This window comes from Eretmochelys imbricata, chromosome 2, assembly GCF_965152235.1.
Source record: "Eretmochelys imbricata isolate rEreImb1 chromosome 2, rEreImb1.hap1, whole genome shotgun sequence".
Classification (NCBI taxonomy): Eukaryota; Metazoa; Chordata; order Testudines; family Cheloniidae; genus Eretmochelys; species Eretmochelys imbricata.
In genome coordinates this window covers 89,522,969-89,544,917 of record NC_135573.1, presented here as the reverse complement: position 1 = coordinate 89,544,917, position 21,949 = coordinate 89,522,969, and the positions used below count along the sequence as shown (strand labels likewise).

General features: G+C 39.5%; 1 protein-coding gene across 1 annotated transcript in view; it reads left to right on the top strand.

Moving 5' to 3' along the window:
- PIEZO2 (piezo type mechanosensitive ion channel component 2) overlaps positions 1–21,949 on the top strand; it is a 454,981-nt gene that overhangs the window by 409,796 nt on the left and 23,236 nt on the right. The window contains exons 40-49 of the mRNA XM_077808692.1: positions 7,075–7,242; positions 9,442–9,831; positions 11,265–11,523; positions 12,098–12,280; positions 13,716–13,968; positions 14,830–14,962; positions 15,442–15,589; positions 15,702–15,916; positions 17,637–17,795; positions 19,682–19,829. Of these exons, the coding sequence (XP_077664818.1) occupies positions 7,075–7,242; positions 9,442–9,831; positions 11,265–11,523; positions 12,098–12,280; positions 13,716–13,968; positions 14,830–14,962; positions 15,442–15,589; positions 15,702–15,916; positions 17,637–17,795; positions 19,682–19,829 (2,056 nt within the window). The remainder of the gene's footprint in view (positions 1–7,074; positions 7,243–9,441; positions 9,832–11,264; positions 11,524–12,097; positions 12,281–13,715; positions 13,969–14,829; positions 14,963–15,441; positions 15,590–15,701; positions 15,917–17,636; positions 17,796–19,681; positions 19,830–21,949) is intronic.

Genomic DNA, 21,949 nt, shown 5'->3' with positions numbered 1-21,949 from the left:
GCGGTAGGGCTTGTCAGGGTGAGAGTTCAATGGGCTTGCTTAATGGGGGAGCCCTAGCTGCTGCCGAGGGATGCCTGCTTCCCCCCATGATTCCCCTATTCCCTTTTGTTCTTCACCTCATCCACCTCCCTGACTTCTCCATTCCCCATCCCCCTCCCCTCACTCCCACATTCCCTCTCCCAGCCCCATTCCACCCTTCTTCTTTCCCCACCCGCTCATCCCCGCTTCCCTCATTTCCCCCACCTCCCATTATGCAGCCCCACCGCAGGCACTCACTGTTGCACAAAAAACAGGAAGGCTCCCAGAACACACAGGAGGAGTACAACTGGCACTTGGATCCAGGAGGCGGTGTTCAGCGGCAGAGTCAGCAGAGCCCAGATTCAGCCTCCTTCAGCTGGGAAGCTCTGCGCTTGCAGAAATGGGCGGGGGGTGGGGTCAGTGGCACGTAACCCCATGTGCTCTCCCATGCCTCACCTCTGTTTGGAGGGGGAAATCCCCACCCCCAAAAAAACTGCGCCAATGGTTGCCTCTTCCCCCCACCCCCCTTGGCTTCCCATTGCTTCCCTGCCATTTTCCACAGGGAAGCACAGGGATTCTGCTGGCGGGGCGGCGGGGGGGACGGGGAATGGCATTTTCTGTGGGCACACAGTAATGCAGAATCCCCGCAGGAGTAAATCCACCTTCCTTTTCCACACATCCCTGGAGAGAGATGCTGCAGAGTTCAGTGCCAAAGGCTTAGCACATCCTTGCTGTTTCGCACATGCACAGACTCTCACTCATCCACTTCCACGTGTTACAAGAACATCCTTTGTTTTCTCTGTGTCCAATGCGTTTTTGACCTTTGAGAGCCTGCAGAAGCTATTCTACAGTGTCAGGGAGACCTCTGATAATCTGATAGTTGCTTTCTGTAGTTTCTTCTTCTCTGAAGCGTGGCAGTACCCGCTCACACTTGATACTCCCCTGCAAACTCAGTTGCTTTTATGTACAGTAACTCTGCTCAGCTTTTACTAATGACATATGGTAAGAGGTTAACAGGCTAAAAATAGTAGAGGGCTTGTCTTCCTTTCAGAGTTTATTCAAAAGTAAATGTAACTGAGTCTCTGAACACCTATCTGAAATAAAAATGTGTAAGCAATGTGCGTAAACAAAATACCCACAAAATTACCCAGCATTTCCACAGGCTGTAAAAAAAACCCCAGGGTCAATGCTGGCACTCATAAGACATTCAATAATTTACTGAAGTTTAACGGTCAAAATTCTTTATTTCATGCAGTAATAAAGCTAGCACACATTTCCTCATGGCTAACTACCAGGAGAAATAGCACCTGCATGAGTTGTCTGAAAATTCACTGGAGTCAGATTGTATAGGAAAAATGTCATTCAGCCAAATTCTGCTCTCACCTGAATTCAAGACCCATTGACTTTACTTTGAGTCTCACATGGCTCACAAGAGAATTTGGCTCTTGGGATTCATCTGATCATTTAAAGAGACAGTACTTATAGGTACAAAACCATTTTCATTAAATAATATTTCAGTCACATTACCCAATATATACTGTACTGGTGTACAGTAGAAATTGAAATCAGCTGTTTAGCAGTGTGTAGTAGCAATATGGCAGTGTTAGCTGGTGTGCTGACAACAATGAAAGCCATATGTTGGGGAGGGTAATTTTGTTTTATAAAAGGAAGTCAGTTGCCAAACATAATTACAAAAAAATTATGTAATTCTTGTAAATTCAATATTTGAATTCAGTCTCTGTAGTAAAATTGTATCCACCGTTGAAATTCAATCAATTCTTGTTGGAATAACCTCTTTGCCTCCCTCTTCCCCTCCACCCACCCCCTGCTTTTGCGTGACACCTCACTTGCTTCTTTCAAACCTTTAGACTTTGATGGTGATGCTGAACCAAAACTGGACAAGAGGATAAATAGCAATGCCTATTTTAACCGTTGTTGTATACCCTCTAATATAATCTTTGAAAAAAACTATGTTTCCCCAAAATAAGATGTCACAAGGGCACATTAATAAATGAACAACAGAAGTATTGTCACAATTGATTTTCTAATCTCAAACTCTTTTCCTGGAAATAGATATTTACGTGTTTGTGTATCGGTAGTGTTTGTGGAGTATGTGCATCTGCTGCATCACTAATGACCTCTAAATGGAGGAAGCAATAACCAGTCACTTAGATCTAATGATAGATCTTCTGTCTGTTTATAAAAGCATCCTTGCCTGTCTCTTTCTGGGATTATGAAGAGGTCTCATGAGCTGTTTTAGCAATACAAAGTGAGTGACATTTTGCATTGCCCAAACAACAGTGAGAGAACTTTATCATCTCAAAAACCTCACCCAAAAGCTCATCAATTTTGCACCAGTTCCTTTGCTAATTTTTTTCCTTTGCTAAATATAGAGCTTGCCCTGTCAACAACAAGATTACTTTTTAAAATGTGCCAACGTTTCTTAATTGTAAGGCCAGTTCTGTTCCAGTTGAAGTTAATGGCAAAACACGAATTGACATCATCGAGTCAGTTTGGGCTTTATACTTAACATGCTCTCATACACAGTTCTATTATTTTTATGAAATCCACTGTTATACTCATATTATTTCCCTATTAGCCTATAAATTGTCTTTCCTACTGGTACTTTTCACTTCCAGGGAATGTGATTCAAATAATAATTTTTTAACCATTATATACCAATTCATTTCCAAGCCTCAGAGTGACTGAGATTAATCCCTGTTTCATCACTTGAAGATTAAGCAGTATCTGGATGCTCTGAGGGACAGTTTCCTCTATAATTAAGTTGTTGTTTTGGTCTTTAGTTTGTCCCAGCACAAAGTTTTCATTCTAGGTAGTCAGTGAACCACGTTTATGGATTTTATTTAGCATATACGTGGTTGGTCTCATAAGATGGGAAAAAAACTGGATGCTTATTTCTGAATTAAAATAATTAAATCTTAACTCAGTTTATACTCAAGCAAATGTCCATGAATTCTGAAGGACTCTGCTTGACTATTTTCTGAAAAAGCAAACTAGGCAGTTATACTTTAAAATATCACACACCATATGGCTTCTATAAAGGTCCTGTCAGTAAAATTATCATATTCATTTTTTTTTAAGGGGAAAATTCTTCTCTCTAATCAACAGTGGATCTGTCCCTTGTGGATCCCTATTGTATATTTGATGCTTTAGGCACTTTTGATGGCACTGGATGTCCTAAATGCAAAGTGAGGACATTATCTGGCTAGGCTGAAAGAATGACAGGAGACATTAGATATGGGTTTAATCAGGCTGAACTTTGTTATTAAATAGATGTCTGGGACTACCCCGGCGGATAAAAAATTTACAGGGACCTTTCCGACCACCCCCCTCGCAGGAGGAGTTAAGGTGAACTATGATCATGGGGGTGTTCCTGCTCCTGCTGTACCAATCATAGGAGTCCCCAACTGGCCCCCGACTTGCTTAATTACCAAGCACCTCTCCTTAATTCCTTTTCCATGCCATTTTTCCGTTCTTTTGTGCTTTCATTTGTGGAGTACCTGCACTGAACATCCGCTGTACAGTTAAATAAAGAGTTGCGACATATGGCCTACCGCCCGTCATGCTGTGCATGAATAGAGCCTACCTGAACCTGCTGCAAGGAAGGCGAAAAAAAACTCACTGCACCTGGCCAATATGGTGGTAAGGGAAAAATTCCTTCCCAGCCCTCCTTCGCAGGGAGACTAGCGTAATGCCCACAGCAGATATAGCTAAACACTCGGCATATTTGTGACCTAATTAGGGAGGGAGGGTGGTGATTGTAGGCAGTGGAGTTTGGCACAGAAGAGATGAGAAGAAAATTTTGCCCTGTTATAACTAGTTGTTTCCTATGCCCTGCCAGAAAATATTTCAAGCCAGCATTATAATGAGCTTATTGCCCTTTATTTCCAGTTAACTTATTAGCTAAATATCTTATCAATTTTGGTAAAATGGCTGGGAGCTGATAAAGTCCAATTAGTTGTCTTTTGTGGAATGTGGCCTAAGTTTACAAAGGAATAGAGCAGGGATGGCCAAACTGCGGCTCGCGAGCTACATGCGGCTCTTTTACCATTAAAGTGCTGCTTGTAGAGCCCTCCACACACACACACACACATCGTCCACCTACCAGACTTGGGGAGCGGGGAAATCGGGATCTCTGCCTTGAAGCGGGGTGGTGGGGTAGGGGCTTCTCTCAGTGGGGAGCAGGGTCTCAGGGCTTCAACAGGAGTGGGGATGAAGGCCTGAGCCCCAGTAGGTATGCCCCAGCTCTCAAACTTCCGATGCAGCTCAGAGGGTCAGTAAGTTTGGCCACCCCTGAAATAGAGAGTAAAACCCTAGCTCCATTAAAGTCAAATGCAAAGCTCTGATTGACTTCTGCAGAGTCAGGATTTCACCTTGAATGTTTTTAGATGTCAAAGCAAGGATCAAATCCTAACACCTACTGAACTCTTTTGACTTTAGTAGGAACTGTGTGATGCTCAGAAGCTCTCCCAAAGCTTTTCTTCAGCCCAGAGTCTCCCACAATTCTGTTCCCTTCCGCTCTGCAGTTCTGTAGGCAGCTCAGTATTGTAACACAGCCTGTGCTGGCCGCACCACCTTCTCCGGTTTGCCACCAGGCAATTTATTCCAAAGCTGTGTGAAAACTCTTAGGATGTGATTAGTAACAATAACTTCAATGCCAACCAGTGGCCTATGTACAGTGGTTAACTGGGTCACAAACTGTAGATATAAAAATTTGGCTAATAAGTCATCCAGGGAAGGTAGAATTGTTGGAAATGCAGCTAGCAGAATGGGAAATTTCTTACCCATCCTATCATTCAGAATAAAAACATCTATGCTAAATATATACCCATTTGTAATGGATAGCTGATTAACTTTATTTACAAATACTTTGACTTGGGATTTTAATGCACATTTCAATTTAAAATACTTATTCTTTGAATTTTTTTTAAAGAAGCTAGGGCTTTTTAAAGTCTCTAGAGATGCCAATTTGAAAAGTGACCTGGAAGGATATGCCTGGATAAATGTTTGTGCTGGTTAGTGACTGAGTCAACACAAACTTTGCCAGTTGTACATCACAGTATAGATCATATCCTCCTTAACAGCTTATTGGTGTTGCAGGTTCCTACACATTCGGAAGCACATTCACTGTGCTATCAGTATAATCTTGTGCCACTTTCCAAACCTTGGAGGATTCTCATCAGCTGCTCAGAACGTGTAGATTTTCCTTCTGATCACTGAGCTGTAATCAAAATCATTGCAAAGACTAACTCTAATCTTGCCCCTAATTAAATCAGTAATTGTTTTGCCATTGACTTCAACAGGTGCCAGATCAAGTCCTCCAGGTGGGGAGCAGTTGAGGGAAACTGGAATACATTTTTTCAATGAAAATGTACCAGTGGGGGCACTCCTTATGATATAAGAGTCATCTTCTGCTTGTGGCACAGGCACCAGAGTTACTTCGTTTCCGTTCCCTGTATCTCCCCACTGTTATTTACAAGACAACATGTCTACACACACACATATATATATATATTTAGAGGGGAACTTGTAATTTTACAAGGTAATAACTATATTGGGGATTAACTAAACACCAAAGTGAAAAAGGGCAATGGGCCACATTTTCAAAAGTACTTGATTTCAATGGTTGTTAGATGCCTAACCTGCTTTATGTGCTTTTGAAAATCCCACAAGGTGCGTATTGCCTCTTTAGATGCCTAAATACCTTTGGAAATCTGACCCTTGGTGCTTTCAGAAAAGAAACCCAGCTCCCAACATAGATGATGAGATGGAGTTTGGGTTTTAAAAGGACACTAAATATCATAAAAAATTATACAATCTGCTGTTAGCTCCCTATAATTCAATACCAAAAACCTCATTTAAAGAGTTAGAACTAGAGTGCCCTATAGATCCATGTAGAGTGTGGACCTTCCAGGTGCTCAATCCTACACCCACTGAAGTCAATGGGAAAAGTCGCACTGACTTCAGTGGTGCAGGATCAGATCCTAAGTGTGGATCTCCCCCCATTGTTTAGTGCTTTCTTTTCTCACTTATGGATCTTAGAGACCCAGAGAGGTGACTGCATGGATTAAAACTCCAAACAGTTCCCTCAACTCAGTTCGTGCACATCTGTGTACTTCATTCACAATTACAGCAAAATACATTGTGTTTACCTACCATATGTCATTAATGTATTTGCTTCCTTCCCATTGCTAATGTTTCTATTTACATTAGTGTTGTCTTTTTCATTACTCATCCACTTCTCATTTTATCCAATAGCATCTGAATGTATAATATATGCCTCTGTTGTCCCACTTGTGGTGACAAGTGAAAGGAGATAAGGGTTTAACTGAAAATGTCCTTTCTTTGATATTGTGTGTGCTTTACAAATTTTGAAATAATGGGGAAAATATTTTTAAATGACTCAAAATAAATAAAATCTTCTTAAAATGATTAATTATCAATGTCAATATTATACAATATAATATTAGATACAAAATCCAAAGCAATGGTAATTATACATGGCATTCATCAAGTAAGTACTGATTTGGCTCTGTTTTTTCTATTAGTAGAACATAAGGGTTTTTTTAATTCTGAAAGCTCTTTTAGGAAATTGGCCTGCACCCATGTAAAAGAATTCCACCAAATCTATTTTTAATAAAATAGATATTGTAAAGAGGAGATCAGCTTCCAAAATGTTTTAATTGAATTTTGGGAATTTCTATTCAAAGCAAACAAAAGTAAAAACTCTCACTTGTACAAAGTTATCTCTAGGCAGGATGGGAACTCTGAGACTATATTGATTCCAATCCCTATATGCATAGTGGTTATATTTTATGATTAGTAGTTATGGCTTCTATATTTTTATAGTCACAATCTGGCTGTACATAAGAATTTGGTTTTATGGTGACTCTAATCAGGTCCTTATCTTCTCTCTGAACCTTTTGTCTTTGTGTCTGTGTTTTGCTGCATGGCGAGCACATTCATTTACTGAACTGTGTATAAAGTAATGTCATTGGTATTTAACATTGTGTTTATAACTGTTTGCGCTGCTAGCTGCTACACTGAAGCAACCATGCTGTTCTCAAGGCAGTCAACCCTTGATGATTTAGATGGACCAGACACTGTTCCTAAAACAAGTGAGCGCGCTCGACCTAGGCTTCGTAAAATGTACAGCATGGATATGTCCTCCTCATCAGCTGACAGTGGCAGTATAGTGTCAAGGTGCTTAACTCATGCATGCTTTGTTCACTCGTTTACCCTGGCCATTCTACATGTGACATTGTATACATGTGAAGATGTGTGTGTTTAAAACAATTTGCATGCTTATTGGAAGCTTCATTTCCTTGTATATTGTGACAAGACTGTGAGGTACAAGACAGTATCATAAACCAGTTACGTATTTGTTATTTTGCTTTTAAAAAAAAAAAGTCCCCTATTCTTTTATTCATTATAACCTGATCTGTAATTTTGACCTTTGAATGTTGACTCCTGCATCCATATATAGGAACCTGAATAAAAAAAGGGGCTGATTTTCAAAGGTGCTGAACCCCCAGCAGCTGCCATTGACTTCAGTGGAATTTATGGGAGCTCAGCTCTTCAAATAATCCAGTACCTAAATATGGATTTAGGAATCTAATTTTAGGCATCCAGGTCTGCAAATTTTGGCCACGCTCCTTTAATTTTTAGTTACTCTCTTCATAGGAAAGAATTGTTAAATATGTTTTGAATTCTCTTCCACTGATTTACAGACTCTGAAGTTTTGGAATTAAGATGGGAAATTATTAAGAAAAGATAGCGAGCAATATAAACAAACAGTGAAAGAAAAAACATATTAGAGAACTGTTCCAGAGCTGTTCACTCAGTTTTGCAACTCAAGACTAAAATTGCCTAAATTTTATATGGCTTCAAGATATAAAAGCAATGTTTCAAATTTCATTTCAAAAATAAAATTGTATGACATATTAGGTCAGTCTACTTCCATATTGCACACTGTTTTAGCAACTTCTGGGTGTTGATTTATTTTGAAATTCAGCATTTTACATTCTCACTCATTAATCATCTTTAAAGGAGCTATTTACTATTAAGAATCACCAAAATGTACATTCAAGCAACAGCTACCATCAGTTTACTTCTGAAAACTCTCACTAGAAGTTAAAAGGTGACCTAACATAGCTACAGTTTGAAAATGATTTCAAAGGAAAAGGGTACAGAAATTTATTTTGAATTTTGGCAGGAGGTAGTATTGTCAACTGGCTTTTACAATAGCAAGTTTATTATATATATATTGGGTAAAATCCTAGTGAAGTCAAAGGGAGCTCTGCCATTACCAGTCAGTATTTCAACCTTTGTCTCTTTGGAGAGCTGTAAAAGGATGTGATGCATGTAAAATCCATGTTGTTCCTTTTTATTATCTGACTGTTGGAGCTGGGATGGGGGCAAACAGGAGAGGAACATATGGGAGCGAAGAAAGAGAAGAACCTAGGAATAGGGGAAGAGTGGGGCATAGCCAAAAGAAGGCAAGAAGCAAAGCAAGGACAGGAAAGTAGCTGAAGGGGGATAGCCAGATTCTCAGTTAAGTCAATGAGCTGCACCAATTTACACCAGCTGAGAAGCTGATGCAGAGAGGAGCAAACACAGAATGGTGGCAGGAGAGATGAAAAACACATAAAGCGGAGTAGAGCTTTGTCAAGCAAGGTGGAGAAGCAGAGAGGTAGGTGAGCAGATAAAAGTGAGTAAGAACAATGTGAAAAGAGAGGAAGTACACACAGAAGAGGAAAGAGGCAGGTAAGCCAAAGAAGTGAAGAAGAAAAATGTAGAGTGAACTGAAGGTAAGATACCATAATACCCTGCTACTCAAACAGTTATTTACTCTGGATGGCATTACTCCATGTTTGCAGTTGGCCTACCCTTTTATATAGATATAGCATGAAACATGAGGGGATGGATTCTGTGTGTCCAATTGAATTTTGCCTGCAAGCTGCAGTTTTGAAATGATAAAGCTATGATTGTTAGAAATGTTACATTTACAATTAAGTATATGCATTCCTATATTATACTGTAGCATCATCCAGCTCACTTGAAACAAATGTAGAAATATGCTCTAATTGTGTTTAGAATTTGTTTGTTCTAAGAAAATTGTGTGCAACTTCCCTCTTTGTCAGCATTAATCTGTCCTGTCTTGGTTTGGAACTGTATTGAATCACTGCAAGCTCAACATGCAATCACTCCGCGTGCAAATGGATCAGTGTTTTTTATGTGTAAGGAAGAGGTGACAGCAGAACATCTTCTGCCAACTGCAGTGAATTTTCAAAGTTTGGGAGCAGAGTGAGGGCTTGCCAATATTTCCAGGTCAAAACAGAGTTAGCAAAGTTTTCCGAGTAATTGTGTTAAGAGAGAAATCCTTTTTCTTCCTCCTGACAGTGAACCTACCCAGGTCACCATGGTGTATTCTCGTCAGGGCACAACAGAAACCATTGAAGAAGTAGAAGGGGAGCATGAAGAAGAAGGGGCAGGTTCTACATCAAGACGAGAAGATGAGGTGGACGATTATGGCTTGGATTCAGAAGGAGCTGCGTACACTCCTGATACTGACGTGCCATCATACTCTGCTGCGGATGGCAATGCCGAAATTCCACCTTCATACAGCAAAGCTGTCAGCTTTGATCATCTTTCCTTCAGTTCCCAAGATGACTCTGCTGGCAAGAACCTCATGATGGTGAGCCCAGATGACAGTCAAATTGACAAGCTAAATGATACTATCCTCCCTCCATTGACACACGATCTGACTGCCAGTGAGCTGCTTCTAAACAAGTAAGAAACTTTAGAGAAGAAAAAACTTAGTCTTTGAAGTTTTCCTAAATATTTTAATTCCTGTTTCAGGAGGTGTTTTCTGTCTAACTACTGCTGTTATTAGTGAGGATTTTTCTCTCAAAAATTCGTTTTAATTGTGGGGTGGGGCTGTTTCTCTCTAATTGTTTTAATTTTATTTGGGAAAGGTCCTTCCTTCTAAAATTACATGGAAAAAAATCTCTGCTTCTCCCCCAACACACACTTAGTTAATAGCCCCCATTGCCACTGGATTTCTGCAGTTCAAATTCAATGGCAATGCTGCACTCCTTCATGGGCTGCAGCATACTCCCCTCCCCACCATGCAGCCAACAAGTTATCCTGACCAGTGCTTGGGAGTTGGAGCCAATAGCTCTTCTTTCTCATTTTCCTTTGTGACATCATTCTTCCCAAGGACAGTAAGGAGGGAGCTTTCCGTGTTCTCCCTTGTTTGCAGACACTGAAATTCTGCCCAGCCCTTATGCAGGCCACATAATATGTGAAAAGTCTCCTTATTCCTTCCTTTACCACAGTGCACTTGCATAAGGGCCAGGCAGAATCTCAAATCCCAGAAATGATCCCATCAGCTCAGTTAGAACTAGACCAAAAGGCACCACACTCCCTGAGCAAAGCAAGTGCTTTTTCCTTTGTTTTTCAGGTATTCAACCAAATCTTTCCAAAGGCTGGAACATTCAAAGTGTTGACAAGACAAAAAAGCTCTTCTTTTATGCTGTGACTGTGCAGTGCCTAGTACACCGAGGTTCTGGCCCATGACTAGAGCTCCTAGGCGCCACTGTAGTACAAATAATAATAAATAAATGACACTCATGAAAAGCAGAGAGATTTAAATCTATGTGCGTTCATGTAATAATTTTACACTTGTCACAATTTTATTATGTTTTTAACATCAGCTTGTTTTTTTTATTAACAGTCGGGTTTACCCTAACAGTCAAAGAAGACAAGGCACATCTGGTGGCTAAAATAAAAATGGCATTCATTCTGATCTCACTTACACTAATTTCACACCAGTGTAACTGTACTGACTTTTAATGGAGTTATTCCTGATTCCTGGTATAAGTAGATCAGAACTGGATCCAATGTCTCACTACCAGAACATGATTTGCAGATGAGGTGCAATGATTAGGTGTTTATCGGCAAGCTGATTGTTTTCATGTATTAAATACCAAACTAGCACTTCCAAATGGTTTACTGTGAATTGTCGCTGGAGTTTAATGTTACATGAATTTATTTAGCATCAGGCTATGTTACATATATTTGTTTAGAATACCAAATTCTCTTCATGTTTACAGATTTTCCAACAGAATCTGGAACCATTATAAAGGAGAAAACAGTAATAATAAAAATCAGCTCTCGTGAATTTCATATTGATGTCATTCATAGAACTCTTCTTCTCACAGGATGTTTCGTGATGAAGAGCTGGAGGAATCAGAGAAATTTTACAGTGGTCAGCCTCGACTATTGCTTCTCGTTTATGCCCTGTATAATACACTGGTGGCCCGGTCAGAAATGGTGTGTTATTTTGTGATTATCCTTAATCACATGATATCTGCCTCCATGATTACCCTTGTGCTTCCCATCCTTATATTCCTTTGGGCCATGCTGTCTGTCCCCAGGCCAAGCAAACGCTTCTGGATGACAGCCATTGTCTACACTGAGGTATGCCATTACTCCTAGATCCTTATTTGTCAAACACATTGGGAACAGATAACATGCTCTTTTGTGAATAAAAGTGAATAATAAGCCGCTCAGGGCAGGAATTGTCTCTTTTCTGTGCTTGTACATCTCTCCTTTGGGCATTAGAATACAAATATATACTAAAAATAACATCCTTGGGCATTGGTGTGAGAGGTGATTGTTTGATTTTTCCGTTCTGCACTTGGCTGACCTCCTTCTAGTTTTAAAAAGGCAACATCTACTAATAGCTACCATCTAGCGGTATCCAAGATACTGCAGTTACTGTCTCTTGTATTTATAGGAAAATAACTGCGGTATCTCAAATGCCACTGGGTAGCACTTGTTGGTAAACACTGATTTTTTCATGGCGACCCCTCTAATTGGAATGTATGAAAACATAATTAGTTTCACAGAACAATAAATGCACTAATTAATCTAATTTTAAAAAAACCATGAAATAGTCACATGGTATTTCATGTTCCTGACATGAGGTTACTTGTCTGTCAGTTGAATGGTGTTTGGATAATTGTTCTTGATATATTATGTTTCCGTACAGGTGACCATTGTTATCAAGTACTTCTTCCAGTTTGGCTTCTTTCCCTGGAATAAACATGTGGATTACACCAAAGATAAACCTTACCATCCGCCCAATATTATTGGTATTGAAAAGAAAGAGGGTTATGTACACTATGACCTTGTTCAGCTCCTTGCTTTGTTCTTCCATCGATCCATTTTAAAGGTAAACTGAGATAAAAGGCATGTCTTTATTTTATTTAATTTTTATAGTCATTCCTATGATGACTCAGCACAATGAATTTGTCTTCGCAGTACCCCTGTGAGGTAAAATATTACTATGCCCATTGTACAGATAGGGAAACTAAAGAACAGAGAGATTATGTGGCTTGCCTAGTATCATACAAGTTGGCTGTGGCAGAACAAGGAATAGAGTGGAAACCTTCTGGTCCCACTGTGCAGGGCCATTCTCCCTCTCTGTCCCTTGTTCATCAGCACTTTTACAGGTTTATTTACAGGTGTTGAGTTAACATTATTTTAACTTTTTTAATTAAGTTACTTTATTTTAAAATGAAAAGGAGTACTTGTGGCACCTTAGAGACTAACCAATTTATTTGAGCATAAGCTTTCGTGAGCTACAGCTCATTTCATCGCATGCGCATCATCGCATGAAAACTCCTTTTCTTTTTGTGGATACAGACTAACACAGCTGCTACTCTGAAACCTGTCTTTATTTTAAAATGTTTTTGCCATTTAAATTGTGAAGACTCCATTTTCTAAGGAAATGTTTGGCCTTGACACTCATTAAAAGCCTGAAGACATCTCAACAAAAAAATACTGATCTCATTGCTGACTTTGCAGATAGTATGTCCCCAAAGGTAGGCAAAGTGGCCATTTCTTATGTTTGGTGTGTCCATAGCAATGAGTGAAACATTTATTCGTCCTTAAGAATTTTTCAAATTATCAATATAGTCAAATCTTAATTGTCTAACACCAAGCAACTAAAACTCTTATATGTGAACAATAGATATGACACCTGAGATTTGCCTTCAGCACACGTCTTTTGGGGCTGCTTAGGCAGTATTGTTTTCTTTCATACTGAAATACTTTAATGACATTTGTGTGGATGGACAATTGATCTTTTTCTTTTTTTTCTTTCTGGAAATGGGATGAAAATGGAGGGGAGAATTGAGGTGTACAGTTGAAATGAACCAAGGAAAATATCATGGAAGGGGTATATTTTGATGAAATCCCTGATTTTATGTCTGTGGCTCATTCATAATTTATCCCCAAAAACCTAAGGAAAGTACTGCCCTACACATAATATTGTTGCAAAATTTAAAACTGGCACCTACTACAACACAAATATAATAATATCTCTAACTAGATTTATTCTAAAATGGACATTAAGTAGGCACTTCCTTTGCCTCGTTTGTGTCCCAGAACACATACTGATTGCTATGTAACTTTCAGATATTTATTATATCCCTTTAGTCAAACAAACTTTGATGACTTCAAATTAAAAAGGGGATCTGAGCCTTATAAATATCAGAACAGAAAGACAGAAGATGCTCGTAATTATATAGTCTGTTTTGCAGCACAATAAATATCACCCTAACTGAAGTACAAGAGTGACATGCTTTTCCTCCTTTCTCCACCAGTGCCATGGGTTATGGGATGAAGATGATGAAGGTGAAAGCTGCAGTAATAAAGAGGAATATGGCGATGAGCTCTCACTGACAGCAGGCAGGAGAGATTCTGCTGACTCTTTAAAGTCAGTGAACCTTGCGGCTTCTGTGGAATCCATACATGTCCACTTCCCAGAACAGCAGACTGCTGTCAGGAGGAAAAGTTCCAGCAGTGGGTCACAACTTTCACACAGATCCAGTTTGTCCTCACACAGGTCAAAGAGAGGTATGTGTCACAGCGCTACTGGGCCTTGAAAACCAGTAGCTCACTTCTGATTAGATGATTCTGTTGAGACCTTTGATGTATTTCTGTGGAGAGCTCAGAAAACATTTAACACAACGGCTGCTTTTTGAGACTGGGAAATATGCGAATCAAAATCCCGGATACTTATAGAGATGGGCCCAACCAACACCCAGAAGTGAACTCCCTCAACTTTGACGAGGTTCAGATCCAGATCCAAGCACTACAGACAGTGCTTTCTCTATAATTTGCTGGCACTGAACATTCCAAATCTTTGGGAAGGTCCAGATCCAAACTTTATGGCTCAGCACCATCTCTAGTTAGCAGGAATTCATAGTGAACTTCTTTTTGTTACCATCTGAGGTCATATGGTAATGAAGTGAGGAAAGTATTGATTTTGTGATATTGTGACAGATCACCTTCCCTATCTCCTGAAGAGGAAGACTTCACTAGAGTTTGGAGAGAGATATAGATAGATAGATAGATATTAGATTATAGATATCCAAATCAATATCGCAAATCTATCAATCTCTCTCTATATACACACACCATCCTGGCAACTGAAGCAGGCCAGTTACATCAGTTTTGGTACCAACTCTTTTTTATAGCCATATTAAGTCAAGGTTTGATTCAGCCAGTTGTCAAGTCTGTGTCAAACAGTCAAGACTTTACTATATATGTCTATATTAAAAAAAGGTGTCTGGTTTCATTTAAAAACTTCTTAAATGTGCAACTTATTTACACGGGTTATACTCTGTGATTTTATTCCTTCTGTATTTTTATCTAAACTTTGATTTTAATTGGATGCCTTCTTTCTTGTTTTCTTCCTCCCATCCTCACTTCCAGGGAGCACCAGTACACGAAACAGCAGTCAGAAAGGAAGCAGTGTATTAAGCATCAAGCAAAAATCTAGAAAAGAGCTTCTTATGGAAAAGTTTCGAGAACAAATGATCAAAGCAAAGGCATTTACGATTAAAAAGTGAGCAAATTTTCTCTAGGGTATTGGAGAGGTGGATAGGGGAAATTACAGTGAAATAACTTTTTAAGTAACTAAAAATATGCTACTCTTAGTAAAAATAAGTTATAAAAGTATAAATTTATCAGGGGACTGGATGATTCAGTAGATTGGTGATAGGATACAGAATCTTTCACTCTTGGTCACCAGTTCACATATAAACAAAACAACGGTGGCTGTCAAAGTCCATTTGAAGGCTAATTGTTGTCCTTTGTGAATGAGTTGGTGGACTAAGTGAATTTCCTAGTGGGCAGGTGTTTGCAGAACATTACAAAAATGGCCAACACAACAGGTAATAATTGGCTTCTGTAAAACACCGTGAACCCCAAAAGTGAAGTGTATAATTAAGCAAATTAATAATATCAGTCCCTTCCTTTTGTAAGCTTAGGAACTTGAGTTCAAGGTACTTGTCTTAAATCAGATTGTGGTGTATGTTGTTTCAGGACTCTTCAAATATATGTGCCCATCAGACAGTTTTTCTACAATCTCATTCACCCGGAATACAGTGCTGTGACTGATGTTTATGTGCTGATGTTCCTCGCAGATACTGTGGACTTCATCATCATTGTGTTTGGGTTTTGGGCTTTTGGGGTATGTTATGAGAGGCTTGTTCTGTAAATCCTCTTTCAGACTCTTCGTCACAATTGTGAAATACCATGTAGAATTTGTTATCCCAAAGTTATTGTGATGTTTTCCTTCCCAGAAACATTCTGCAGCAGCAGATATCACCTCTTCATTATCAGAGGACCAGGTACCAGAGGCATTCTTGGTGATGGTGCTCATTCAGTTTGGGACCATGGTGGTAGACCGAGCACTGTACCTCAGAAAGACTGTCATGGGAAAAGTCATCTTCCAGGTCATTCTTGTTTTTGGGATACACTTTTGGATGTTCTTTATCTTGCCTGGAGTAACTGAAAGGTAAATCCATTAAAAATAAAGCATAAGACTTGAATAACATCATTTTTCAAGTTTATTCCTAATTTAATTTGAGTGAATTACAGCTAAAGACTGAATCACAAACAGGTTTCTTCTTGATCTCATTACCAATGGATTCTTTAAGTATCTTTTCAGAATAATTAGTGCTGCAAATATGGAACTGCTTGAATGGGGAAAAACTGAACTATATAAAACCATACTGAATTAGAACTGCCTTTAGGGCGATAATTTTGTAGTTAATGTATCATGAAGATCTGGACACAGAGTAAGTACTACATTCAAAGTTGAATTTAAGGTAGTCAGAACTGACATAATGCAAACTCTTGGGCCATCCCTGCTTTAATGAATGCTTCCTAACAACCTCCTGTTTCCTGTAATAGCTCTATTTTCCACCCCCCTCAACATTAAATACACCGCCTTTTTATAGCTATCATACAGCTACTGAGTATTAGGTCATAATTTGTCCCAGCAACTAATGAAAAAGTGCAAACTTAAAATTCCAAGAGAGTTGCATTGTACCTTGCAAATAGTGATAGAATAGTTTACTGAGGGGGAAAAATGGTTTATTGCATGTGAAGAATACAGACTAATTAGAAAAGACAAAAAGACCCTCCTTTGCACTTAAAAACTGTCCTTGAATGTATTTATTATATTTTTCCAAGTGCAATAGTAATTACAGCTATGCTTGAATAAAACTGGTATTCTCCCAATGACCTCCTACCTCAAAAGTTACTGAGCATTGAAAAGGGAGAGAAAAATGAAGTTTGGGATTGTCAGTTTAATTTATTGTTCAAAAGAAAAGGCAACAAAATCCCTCTTGATCTTTACCCTGCCTTTAAGAAATATGTATCTCCTAATCTTAATCTTGAATTTGCATTTGAAACCTGTCAGGGTCAATTTAAATCAAACTGATTTCTATAAACCCATGAAAGCTCCTTATCTAGAATAGTTTTCCAAAACAACTCATTGAAAACATTGGCTCATATCTTGCTCCCCAAACACTGTCCTTGGTGAGGAGTTCACAGCATGCTGCTGAGCTGTAATCATGCTAGGGACCACTCCACTTCTGAGATGCCCACATAAACAGCTCCTTCCCAGTTTACGTGGTCTAAATCAGCATCCCTGGTCACTGAGAAACGGAGATGCATCCCAACCATCAGTGACTTTCTCACACATTCCAGGGACCCTGGTCCCCCATCTCTGACCCTTATCATCACTAGAGGTACAGTAATACTTGCAGGCTCTTTTGGGAGAGAGGCAAGTCCAGAAATACACAGTGTTGCTTGTGGAAGGGTGAGTAATACATTTGCATGTGTATCCCATCCATCCTGCTGCAGCTTCACGTCAAGCTGCTCAAGGAGTGGATGTGGGGCCTCTCCATGAGCACAGTGAGTCTGCCACTGGGAGATTCAGCGCAATGAACAGCAGGTGAAACAGCTGTACAGTGCTACTGTGTTGCTTACAGCCCTGCAAACATGAGTCAGGATTTAGCCCAATTCTATAGATTTTTGTTATTAAATATCTACACTTTCAGTTGTAGTTTTTCTCTAGAGCTGGGTGGCAGCCACAGGGGGACCTGAACCAAGGATTGATTGCAGGTTTTCATAAATGAGGAGCTGAGAGATGTGCAGAGCATATTGGATTAAATCTGTAGAACATAGATATAAAACTATCAATTTTTTATCTCTCCTTTTAATTGCAGGAAATTTAGCCAAAACACAGTTGCCCAGCTCTGGTATTTTGTGAAATGTGTTTATTTTGGGTTATCAGCATATCAGATACGTTGTGGTTACCCAACCCGTGTTCTTGGCAACTTCCTCACCAAAAGTTACAACTATGTAAACCTCTTCTTATTTCAAGGGTAAGTGTATCCCACTCTCTCTCAGCCACCCTTGTATATATGTAGTATGAAGGTTTAATTGTCACTCAGAAGGCCTCATTATTCATGACTTAGTTCTGCAGGTCATTGTAAATGAGTGCTAATAAAACCTTTATTGCATATCATATCATCATACCACCACAATATATGCTGCACATAATTAAAGACAAAAGCTATTTTAGAAATGTTATCTGCTCTTTAAATCTATGAGCCTTCCTTGTCATGAGCCCAATTATACAGACTTCTAAGGGAGAGAAAAAATGTAATTAATCCATTTTTAGAATTCTAACAATTACCTTACATAGTTTACATAAAAATCACTGTAGTGTCCTGTGTCCCTGGATCTTCCAGGTCCAGAAACAAGTGCTGTGTGTCCTATTGGAAAGTTTGGACTCTCCACTTTTCCAAGTTTAAAATGCTCTTTCTAACTCTGCAAAGTAACAAGATATCTGACTTTAAACCTGTCACTGCAGTCGCACCCAACACCAAGAGTCTTGAGTGGGAAATAACACATGGGAGGGTTAAGGAAATATTTGTTGTAGTAGAAAGGATCTTTTTTTAAAAAAAAAATAGTGTCTCTCAAGTTGCTCAGAGATATGGAATATTAGTAGTTACCCTTGGAGAGATGGCTCAGTGGGCAGAGTGCAGGTAAGAAAATAAAAGTACATGATAACTCTAAACGCAGTGCATAAATATTGCCATCACATATATACTATGAAATAGCTATAACGTGAACCACACATAATTTCCCTGTCAAACAAGTGATAATTTTTTTAAATGTCAAAAGTGTGGTGAGATGAATCATAACATTTTAAGACTACATACACACTCTTCAGCCTATTAAAGAGGGACTTTCATGTTGGAGAAATTCAAATTTAAACTTGCCTAAATCATTCACATTTTAGTTGTCTCTCATATTTTGTTTACCATTATTGCTAATTATTACTGACTGTGAGTCTGAAAAGTTTTGGGGTTTTGTGCTTGCCAGCTAAACAGTTCATACCATAATCAAATTTATCACAATCCCTTTGTTCTAATAATCCAGGCTTTATTCCAAGATTTTTAGTATGTACTGGTTACAGTCCAGCTAGAAAAATCACAGAAATAGCTTTCCTCACACTATAACAGTGTTTCTGGTTTGACTGGCACTAGGAAGAAGAAAGTGGAAAGGTGGATAAATATTAAATAAGTCAGTTTAATTAAAATATTTGCAAAAGGTAACCAAACAATTTCTGAACCTCAGAAAGTATTCAAGTTGCGCAAAAAACACTTTGCATACTCACAGCCCAGTTTCTCCTGTTGATCCTACAGTAAAGTCATTAGGCCAGACTTCTCTACACCGTTTTAGCCCTTGCACCAATCTGGTAGTGCAAAAGCACCACAAAGCAAAGGACCAGCAGAAAATTCCCTTCCAAGTGAAATGCAATCAGTTCTTATATCCGTCTCTGCCTTCCCCTCCCAGTTTAGGAGCTATGGCAGAAGGGAAGAAGGGGCTTTGGCCCAAGAGAGAATCTATCCCATAAAGTTGCATCTGTGACACTGTCATCACTCCCATGATTATTGATTACAAGTGACATAAGTGCATGTTTGACTTTTCTACAGGGTTATTAAAATATGGTGAACATCAGTAATACCCAAGCAACCCCAGAAAATGACTAAGTGCAATTGTTTTCACATTCATGTTTTCTATTTTCAATTCTGAACCCCTCCATTAAGCTTTTTGATATTTAACATTTGTGTAATTTTCCCACACATGGTGTAATGATAAGACTCACTAAAAATTATCTGTGTTCCTTAATTAGATACAATGCTATACCTCACTACCGCACAGTAAGATAGTTTATCTACTATACTGTCTCTCCTTTTAGATTCCGTCTGGTTCCATTTTTGACTGAGTTGAGAGCAGTAATGGACTGGGTTTGGACTGATACCACTCTGAGCCTTTCCAGCTGGATCTGCGTTGAGGATATTTATGCTCATATATTTATCTTGAAATGTTGGCGAGAGTCTGAAAAGGTAAGAAAGCTATGCAAGTGATTTAAACCTTTTTTTACACCCAAAGTTAATTGTGGCAATAATGAAGAAAAGCTGCCAATTCATGAGTTCCTAAATTTAAAAAAATATATCAGAAGGCCAGAGTTCTATCAGAGAGGCCTAAGGTTCATGTGCAAAAATGTTCATCCAATTATGTGCCTGTGTCTGTGTGCAATTGCTGCAGATGAAAATTTGAATGGCTTTCCAGCATCTAACTTCTCGTTTGTGCCTAACTAATTTTTCTTTCATTCATACAAGTTCTATGTAAAATCATGGTAATTTGTGTCTGCCAACATAGATACTCAGTTGTAGACCTAGATTTCAGGGGTGGATTTAAGAATAAGATAAGATAAGCAAATGAACTCAGGTTGTCCAGAGTTGGTGGAGGAATAGCCAAACAACTGGGGCCCTCTCTACACTACAAATTATGTTGGAATACAGCCACCACAGTTAGTGTATCATTCAAACACATGCATACTTGGCTGCTTGCATTAGCACTGTGCATACTCACCGGGGATATTTGTGTCAGTTCAAACAGTGGTGCACCACAGGTAAGTATCTCAGTGTGCTATGTGCCACTATCTGGTGCAATGCCTTCTGGGAAGTTTTCACAATGTATTGTGGGATAGAAATAATTTGCCCAGGGATCTCTAGGAGCTAGGGGTCAAGTTCCCAGCATGCAGCTTTCTTTGTCCCTTAGTGCCATTCATATCCCATAATTTTTGCTTCCTCTTTTAAAATCCTACAAACCTGCATGGCACTGTTTGGTGTCTGCCATCTCTGACAGAAGCATGGAGCCCAAATAGCTCTGTGCTATTCTCATGAATGTTGCAAATACAGGATACATGATTGTCAATTATTATCAGAGTCACAGGAAGAACTTCAACATTTGGGGACATAAATATTTCTTGAGGACAGTTTGCTAAGGGAGATAGCAAAAAAAAATTCAAGGTTGCTGGTGGTATTCATGCAGTTGCAGGTGGTGGAGCGCTGCTTCTGAGCTCAAGAAACAAGCGCTGACCTATAGGATTGCATCATCATGCAGGCTTGGGTTGACAATCCGTGACCGCAGAACTTTTGGATAAGAAAGGCCAAATTCCTGAGTCTGTGTGCTGGGCTCATCCTGGCCCTCCAACGCAGAGACACCAGAATAAGAGGTGCACTGAGAGTTGCAAGATTCCAGAGTGTGATGGCCACTTGCTCTTCAACACCAGATTGGTATGGGTCAGTGGGAAATCCACAGTGGAGGTTTTTGTCGTGCAAGTGTGTACAGCCTAGTCATCTCCCCCACGCAGGAGTGTGACTCCTGGCAATGTGCAGAACATAGTGGGTGGATCTGCAGCACTGAGGTTCCCAAACTGCAGTTGGGCGATAGACAGCACACATATCCCTGTTTTTGCACCAGCCCACATTGCCACACAGTACATCAACAGAAAGGGCTACTTTTCTGGTTTTCTGTGGTTATGCAAGCGTTGCTGGATCACCAGTGATGCTTCACCGATATCAATATGGGCTGGTCAAGGAATGTGCATGATGCTCACATCTTTAAGAACACAGGGCTGTTCAGAAAGCTGCAAGCAGGGACATTCTTTTTTGATCGGCAGAGTACCCTGGGTGATATTGAAATGCCAATTGTTGATCCTGGGGGACCCAGTCTATGCCTTGCTTTCCTGGCTCATGAAGATGTACACTAGCCACCTTGACAGCACCAAGGAAAGATTCAACTACCAGCTCGGCAAGTCCAGTACGACTGTCGAATATGCTTTTAATAGACTGAAGGGATGCTGGTGGTGTTTACTCACAAGACTGGATATCAGCAAGAAAAATACCCCAATGGTTATAACTGCTTTCTGTGTCCTGCATAATATCTGTGAGGCAAAGAAGGAAAATTTGCCATGGGGTAAAGGGCTGAGGTAAAGTGGCTGACACAGGGCTACTAGGAGAGCCCAACATGGAACTATGTGGTTGCAAGAGACTTTGATAGAGCACTTTAACAGTCAGCCACATTAATGTTCCATGCCAGTGGTCTTCAATCTTCTTTCATTTGCTGACCCTTAAAAAGTTTCAAATGGAGGTGCAGACCCTTTGGAAATCTTAGACAT